The sequence below is a fragment of the Berghia stephanieae genome, chromosome 1 (assembly GCF_034508935.2).
Source record: "Berghia stephanieae isolate SIO BIC M18660-M18661 chromosome 1, UCSD_Bste_1.3, whole genome shotgun sequence".
Lineage (NCBI taxonomy): Eukaryota > Metazoa > Mollusca > Gastropoda > Nudibranchia > Aeolidiidae > Berghia > Berghia stephanieae.
This window is the reverse complement of record NC_088360.1, coordinates 103,022,088-103,030,343: the sequence shown is the minus strand read 5'-3', so window position 1 is coordinate 103,030,343 and position 8,256 is coordinate 103,022,088. Positions and strand designations below refer to the sequence as shown.

The 8,256-nt window shown below is 38.7% G+C and overlaps 3 protein-coding genes across 3 annotated transcripts in view; all 3 read right to left on the bottom strand.

Annotated features, from left to right (window-relative positions):
- Nucleotides 1–643: 643 nt before the first annotated feature.
- LOC144961932 (ubiquinol-cytochrome c reductase complex assembly factor 2-like) lies at nucleotides 644–1,003 on the bottom strand. Its single transcript, XM_078894972.1, has one exon. It carries the CDS (start codon nucleotides 1,001–1,003, stop codon nucleotides 644–646), a length of 360 nt encoding a protein of 119 aa, XP_078751098.1.
- Nucleotides 1,004–2,406: 1,403 nt separating this feature from the next.
- LOC144962600 (E3 SUMO-protein ligase ZBED1-like) lies at nucleotides 2,407–3,373 on the bottom strand. The gene has a single exon (XM_078895686.1). It carries the CDS (start codon nucleotides 3,365–3,367, stop codon nucleotides 2,876–2,878), a length of 492 nt encoding a protein of 163 aa, XP_078751812.1. The 5' UTR covers nucleotides 3,368–3,373; the 3' UTR covers nucleotides 2,407–2,875.
- A 3,151-nt stretch (nucleotides 3,374–6,524) lies between these two features.
- The window catches only part of LOC144962601 (uncharacterized), a 6,365-nt gene continuing 4,633 nt past the window's right edge, over nucleotides 6,525–8,256 (bottom strand). Inside the window, exon 2 of the mRNA XM_078895689.1 lies at nucleotides 6,525–7,999. Coding sequence (XP_078751815.1) covers nucleotides 7,050–7,880 — 831 coding nt within the window. The 5' untranslated portion in view covers nucleotides 7,881–7,999 and the 3' untranslated portion in view covers nucleotides 6,525–7,049. The remainder of the gene's footprint in view (nucleotides 8,000–8,256) is intronic.

The window sequence follows — 8,256 nt, the reverse complement described above, 5'->3', positions numbered from 1 at the left end:
AATACGAGAGAGAAACCAAAAATGCGTGTGATCAGACTGAAAGATTCCAAGTGATCGGTAACTGGAGGGTTCATCACTCATATGAATTCACAAAATGACCAATTGTGTTGTAGAATATAGCCTTCTACACCATTATCACCGTACGGTGAAAATAGTGTGTCAGGCTCTATTATCACCGAACAGTGAAAATAGTGGTTTCCTGATTTATTTTCTCCATTTTTCACAAATTTACCATAGGGTGAATTCCATGTAAAATTAGGATACTCTACTATTACTTCAACAAATACAAGGAAAATTTTCTAGAACTATATAACTGAAAGGTTTTCTCGTTTCGTTTTCATTTAAATAATTTCAATGAGGCTGAGGCATTCTCGATTCTCATTCATTTTTTTCAAACACAGTGAATCGAAAATATTCTGGTGCAGACATCAATCAATTGATCTCGAAAGAATAGAAATAGGTCATAAACGGCACATTGTGATAACAAGCTGTTTCAACTCCCACAATTTGGACGGCAAAAGAAACAGTTGATGTTTATAGCTGAGTCGAGCTTTTGAGGTAGTACTTTTAAATTTAAAGTCTGAATCTGAAGAAGTTGAATAAGTAACGAACTGATCACCGTTTCTGGGTTACTTTATTTTTATTAGCTTTTCTTCTTGAAAATATCATTTAATTTCGCCTTAAGACCTTTCACGTTCTCAGACGAAATTTTTGAAAGAGATTTTTCCGATAATACATCATCAAGGGCCCCCAGAGATGAACCAGTGGCGTTCGTATCGACCGTCCTTTCCCACTTTCGTTTGTGAAAATTGTTTGAAATTCGATGCAAACTGTCATTTATTTTCTCACACTCTTCAACATTTACAACACTAGCTTCGCCTTTCGTGAATGCTTCCATCACTCTCTTTTTTAGAAGAATGCTAACATCTCGCTGGTCTCTGTTTTTCAACACAGGCCAGCTTTCACAAAGTTTGAGAAAGGCTCTGTACTTGGAGGCTGCCATCTTGTTTGTAATTGTTGGTTGACCTCTTGGAAGGTTGACCTCTTTTGACTTTGCAATGATGTAAGGGAGAGTTAGATAAGAAAAGGGGCATTACTCAATTTTCTCAGTAGGTCGTACTGATCGTAGTAACAAGATATGAAGTGAGTAGAAAAGTGCCAGAAGACAATAGAGAATAAAAATTTTTTTCGCGGCGGTGGTGGGGTTTGAACCTGCGACCTTATTGGTACGACAACTCCGCCTGGCAGGTGAGAGCGTGGCTCTACCGTGTGAGCTATCCACGAACACAAAAATATTCGTTTCAAACCCAAAGTCATTTCTAGATCCCTCTCTCACCCACTTCTTGAGATCGCCGATTCGTTCACCACCGTCGCGAAATAATTTTGACCAGCAGTTAAGCTTAATAGCCAATATTCTCATCACAAACATATAACATAGAAACGATTGAGACATTGAGTATGCTCCGGTGTATGGGGTGAATTTTTAATTCAGAAAAGTGAGTGGAGCAGGCACTTATGTTGGTAACAACAAGATATGAAGTGAGTAGAAAAGTGCCAGAAGACAATAGAGAATAAACATTTTTTTCGCGGCGGTGGTGGGGTTTGAACCTGCGACCTTATTGGTACGACAACTCCGCCTGGCAGGTGAGAGCGTGGCTCTACCGTGTGAGCTATCCACGAACACAAAATATTCGTTTCAAACCCAAAGTCATTTCTAGATCCCTCTCTCACCCACTTCTTGAGATCGCCGATTCGTTCACCACCATCGCGAAATAATTTTGACCAGCAGTTAAGCTTAATAGCCAATATTCTCATCACAAACATATAACATAGAAACGATTGAGACATTGAGTATGCTCCGGTGTATGGGGTGAATTTTTAATTCAGAAAAGTGAGTGGAGCAGGCACTTATGTTGGTAACAACAAGATATGAAGTGAGTAGAAAAGTGCCAGAAGACAATAGAGAATAAAAATTTTTTCTGGCACTTTTCTACTCACTTCATATCTTGTTGTTACCAACATAAGTGCCTGCTCCACTCACTTTTCTGAATTAAAAATTCACCCCATACACCGGAGCATACTCAATGTCTCAATCGTTTCTATGTTATATGTTTGTGATGAGAATATTGGCTATTAAGCTTAACTGCTGGTCAAAATTATTTCGCGATGGTGGTGAACGAATCGGCGATCTCAAGAAGTGGGTGAGAGAGGGATCTAGAAATGACTTTGGGTTTGAAACGAATATTTTTGTGTTCGTGGATAGCTCACACGGTAGAGCCACGCTCCACCTGCCAGGCGGAGTTGTCGTACCAATAAGGTCGCAGGTTCAAACCCCACCACCGCCGCGAAAAAAATTTTTATTCTCTATTGTCTTCTGGCACTTTTCTACTCACTTCATATCTTGTTGTTACCAACATAAGTGCCTGCTCCACTCACTTTACTGATCGTAGTATGTATACTATAACTACGGTATTGAAAATAATATTAAAAGATAAAGTTGGTTCGAGAAGCAAATTTCTGCTTGTCGACAAATAAAAAATTCGCTGTCGACTAGTCGACAAATTTGTCGGACCCGACGGTGCTCCACGGCTTGCTCAGTAAAAGCTGGCAGGAGTGAGAAACACGCACCCCTTTGCCCTTTCCCGCCCCACAACTGAAACGTGCGTGGTCCGTAGTTGTGTGGCCAACATCATGCGCACTTGTGAGCTAAGGGTTCTTTTTTCCCTATTTAATTAACAGTTTTGAGTAACTCGAAACTGGAAATAATTAATTAATCAAAATGTCCACATATTTCAATAATTTTTTTTTTTATTTAAAAAAAAAATATTGTATTAAATGACATGAGGAGCATTTTGAGTAAAAATAAACATTAGCATTAACAATTTTTATTTAAGAACAAGATCTTGTCCACTTTTAATGGTTTGATGAGACTTCTTTTTTCGCTGATGACCTCTCCTGCTTTGCTAAAAAGTCTTTCAGATGGCACTGACGTCGCAGGGATTCCAAAGTACTTCTGCGCCAGGTTTTTCAGATTGGGATATTCGGATCTGACCCTCCAATAGTCAGTGGGATCTTCTGTTCTCGTTACTGGCATGTCCTGTGAAAACCGGTTAACCTCCATAATTTCATCGACGACGGGCCGCCGTGTCAGTACACCTTGAATCCTTTGGTCAAAACTTGACCAAAAATCATCAGTGTCGCTGCTAGCTTCCGCTGTCTCGAGACTCTGTTGCTGAATCTCATTTTGTTGTCTTTGCGTTCGTCGCATTTCATCTACGATTTGCTGCTTCACACGTTTAGCGGTATCAGGCGACGAGAAGGCAAAGGTCTTGAATTGGGGGTCCAGGAATGTCGCTGTTGTTATCATCCTGTTGTCTTCAATATTGGCGAATCCCTTGATGACCTGTGCCAGAAGCCTTTCCTTGAATGAAGAGTCAGGTAGTGAGTTTGTCTTTGCCACAAGTTGCTTCACAGCGTGTAGTATTAGTGTCAGCCGACACGTCTTTAGTCATTTTGTCGAATGGTTCTAGGCACATGATGATACGCTTAATTTGATCCAATTCGTCGTCGCTAATGACAAGAGCTGGCTTGCCTATCAGACAACGAGCTGTAGTCACGAAATGGTGCAAACCAACATACCTCTCCATCATGGCATAGCACGAGTTCCACCTCGTCAAAACGTTTCCAATCAACTTGACTGGGACTGTTCCTCCTTGCTGTTGAAGTGAACTGAGCCGCTCTGTACTCTTGGGATTAACGTGAAATGTCTTCACGATCTGCCAGACCTTTTCTATCACTGGGGTGTCATGCTCGAGTGTTGTTTGAACACACAGATTGAGCAGGTGCCCCATGCAATAAATAAATGTGTTTGTCACGAAATCCAATTGATTCCACCGCGCATTTTATATTTGAAGCACAGTCCGTGACGATGGCACTAATTTAATCGAAAATGCCCCATTCAGTACATACTTCCTGTAGAACATGTCCTATATTGACTCATGAGCTGTCCTCTGGCATGTGTCGTGACGTCAGGATATATGACTTAAGATTGAAGTCATTGTCTGCAAAATGAGCCGTGACGCCTATGTAGGACTTGTTGTCCCTAGATGTCCATACGTCTGTTGTGATTGCAACACTTGGAACAAGTGCTAGCTCCTCCATAACTCGTTTCTTCACCTTTCATATACTTCTGGAATTTTCGCAGAGACACTATGCCTTGATAGAATGACGAATCTTGGATCAAGGGCTTCCGTGTATTCTCGAAATGCTTTGTCGTCAACGACACGAAAAGGTTGCAGGTCTTTGTAAACCAAGGCTAAAAGTTTTTCCTTCAAAAGCTTCTGTCTGGGTTACTCGGCAGGATACTGGAGATTCCGGTGCATGGGTGTAGCTATGAGAGGTTGATGGTCGGGTGCTGCTTTGGATGCTGTAGCATTTATTATCTCGTCCCATGTCTGCCTGCGCATGCATTTTCATTCCATGCGTACTGGAATGGTATGCCAATTTGGCATTGCAGATGTTGCAAGTCACACTTTGCTTGTTGTCAGCTATGGTAAACATGTTCCAAACATTGCTCTGAAGTCTTGGCTTTTTCTGTGACATGTTGAAATCTGCAATAGAGGAAATAAAAGAAAAGAATTAGAAACTAGATCAAAGTGAACGAATCTATAATAAAATCTGTGTACAAAAAGTGTTTTTATCACATTAAAAACATTTGTTTTACAAAGTTTATATATTATCACGATATCAAAAAATAGAAACGTAATATTTTCTAATTGGTATCATGCTAAAGCTAACAATAATTGCGACTGAATTCATCGAATGCCTGAATGGAAATTTAAAAATCACGCGTGGGTTGTGAGGTAAATAAGAAAGAAGGTACTTATCTGATTGAACTTTGCATGATGGGATGAACCGTCGTCACAAAGTGTCAAAGTGTCACAAAGTTATGAGGTAGGCCTACCTGCCAATCTTTCCTTCTCCGGCAAACATTGCGGGTAGGGCTTGGGGTGGGATCAGCCGGAGTTGGGCAAGCTTAGGCCCAAGTGGTCGGAGGTTGGAGAAAGGGGAGAGGTGGTGGAATTTCCGTGGCTAACCTGCAATCTGGCAACAATGTGGCGGAAAATTGTGGTATTCTAGTTATGATGATATATTATTATCTGCTCAATATTGTTACTTGCTATCTGATCTCATCAAAAATCAAATATTATCCTTGATATAGATTTATATCGTTTGTTTTTTCTCTCTCCATTTTATACTGAATTATTAAGACACCAAATTTGTCGACAAATCGCAACCGTTGTCGACAGCGGATCGACAAATAGTCTTGACGACTAGTCGACAATACCGTCACTACTAAAAGACATACCCGGGAAAAATGAAGGGCAAAAGAAGAAGAGGAAGACCTAGGTCTAGATTATAAAAATATCATAGAATGGACAGATATAATGGAAGAGTGCGGCCAGTCAAGACGAATGAGAAGACGCTGGATAAGTAATTATTGACAATTGAGAATAATAATTTAGATTCTCCTTGAGCATTTAGGGCAATCCACTCGACTTGCTCAAAGCACTTTACAAGGGGTTCCTACCTAGCCAACAGCAACACTTAACATGTGCGACTAAGACATGACGCCGATTACATATTCTTTCCGGACACAATGTTGTTAACTCGTTTTACACCTAATATGTTGAGAAAATATTTATGAGTAAAAGACACTTTTCCAAGGACTCAACTATGCGCCGCTCAGAGTGGAACTCGAACCCTGGACTTTCTAGTCCGAAGGCGAGTTTCATACCACTAGACCACATAGCCTCACAATAGGTTACATTATGATCAACTTGAACTGCCAAGTGAAAGATTGATTTAATATTGATTTAGAAATACGATTCAAAACAATCAACCCCCCCCCCCCCCCCCCCAAAAAAAAAAAAAAAAAAAAAAAAAAGAAAACAAAAAAAACAAAACAAAACAAAACCAACACCCCCCCCCCCCCAAAAAAAAACCCTAAAAACAAAACAAAGACAAAAACAAAAACAAAAAACCAAAGAAAAAGTAAAAAATTAAACGAACTTTTTTGAAAAATGAGAGGAGAAAACTCCCAAAAAGCACGTGCGCGCACACGCCACAAAACAATAAAATTGAATCTTTGAAGCACAAGTCGAATTATTTTCTTGCTATACTTTACTTTTAGTTGACTAAGGTAAGATAATGCTAGACCTGAAATCAGTGCCTGTTACTTTCTTCTTTCTTTCTTACTTTTTTTTGTTTTTGTTGTGCTCCTGATTTACTTAACAAAGCATAATGATTAAAACGCTTACGGTATTAAGTGCCTCTTTCTTCAACAACAATATATTTCTTCCTCGTCTACACACACACACACACACACACACACACACACACACACACACACACACACATTTTTATCTACCTATAATGTTTCAACTATTATATATATATATATATATATATATATATATATATATATATATATATATATATATATATATATATATATATATATATATATATCGTCTTTTGTTTTGTGGTGTTATCTTATCTTATAATATTATCAGTCACATTTACTCCCTTAATCTTTCTCTCCATTTTTTTAAATTTGCAGCTGGTTTAAAAGTGGTTTTTGCATCAGGCCTTAATTGTTTAAGTATTCGTAGATAACATATAACATTGCTTTTGGTTGGAGCGTTTTATTTAAGTTGAAATTCGATGAGTAATTTATGTTTGTTTTATAATTGATATCCTGTACTTTATGTCTTACTAATGCATAATATACGTTTTTACCACTGTGATAGGGCATCAAAGGCCACACTATTGGCTTACTTTAGCTCTTATTAGGTTTGGTTTTGTAGCCCTATTGTATTTCGGACCATTATTTCGGTCAAGAAAATGACTTTTCTAGAACGAGTGTTTCATACAACCCCCCCCCCTCCCTCTCTCTCTCTCTCTCTCTCTCTCTCTCTCTCTCTCTCTCTCTCTCTCTCTCTCTCTTTGTTTGCAACTTCATGCCCGGTTATATTATTTATTATATATTACGACTTTTCCCCCCGCATTTTTCTACTGTGACCTCTTTCAATACTTATGGCAGCCAATTTCACATTCATCTCTATGCTTGTCATAACACCTTCCTGTTCCTTCTTAAGAAGTCTGACATCTTTACAAATAAGCATAACGTCCATTACGTCTCTCTCCAGATCCTCCCTTTGCTTTTCGGTTCCTTTCAGTTCCATCAACATGGCGTCGATGTCGTGAGTCACCTTAACCACCTCTACAATTTGAGTGTTTTCCAGACGTTGTTTGACACTGGAAAACGCAGGATCCCCTTCAGACAAAAGGCGACCGAGTTTTCGAATGCTCGTTATTAACATTGTCATGTAATTGTTAACGTTGGTGACCAGGGAGACAACACACGTCATAAGCGTCGAGTTGTTGTCACTAGAAACGCTTGGCATTTGTTTCGAGTGTTGATCCAGCTGCTCGGTTAGTTCGTGTATAAGATTTTGGATCAAACGTGTCATACCACGAAATTTCGTTTCAATTTGTTCATTAGACTGGTCGGAACGATCAGTTTCTTCTGCTGTTGAAGGCGTATCTTCATCGTCAAAAAAGGCAACACCATTAACTTTGCGGGGTTCGCCCGAAGATTTCGAAATGACAGTATTCTCACTTTCAGTTTCAGTTTCTTCAAATATCACCTTCTCAATTGCCACGAAGACTTTTTGAACGTTCTCTTCCAATTTCACATTCATTTCTGATAGTTCTTCAATTGTCAGCAAAGATTCCAACTGTTTACTCTGAGTTTGTGGCTGGACCATTTCTTTCGCTTGAGTGGCCTTTTTGGCCGACGATGTTGTGTTCCCCATTGAAGATGTTTCCTATATTTTTATAATTTACAAAGATTTCCAAATCTCCTCACATATTATTGTTCAAGATATTAAGTAAAAAAAGTAAGTTCTTTTCACAAGAGGCCAGCTTGAGAAACCTGATATGAATAAAGATTATTTGAATGATAATGATAATCGGACTTTTAAAGTAAATGATACGACTATTAATTTCATGGATGATTACATAATGTTTTTTAAAAAATGGTGATAACGAAGCTACGACTCTTGTTGTTGTGGTTGTTGTTGTTGTTATTATTATTATTATTATTATTATTATTATTATAATTATTATTATTATTATAATTGTCATCATCATCATCATCATCATCATCATCATCAGATGATGATGATGATG

Bases quoted from the DNA above. Each gene is read 5' to 3' on its own strand.
- LOC144962600 (XM_078895686.1), bottom strand. From the start codon at position 3,367: ATGATAACAACAGCGACATTCCTGGACCCCCAATTCAAGACCTTTGCC.
- LOC144961932 (XM_078894972.1), bottom strand. From the start codon at position 1,003: ATGGCAGCCTCCAAGTACAGAGCCTTTCTCAAACTTTGTGAAAGCTGG.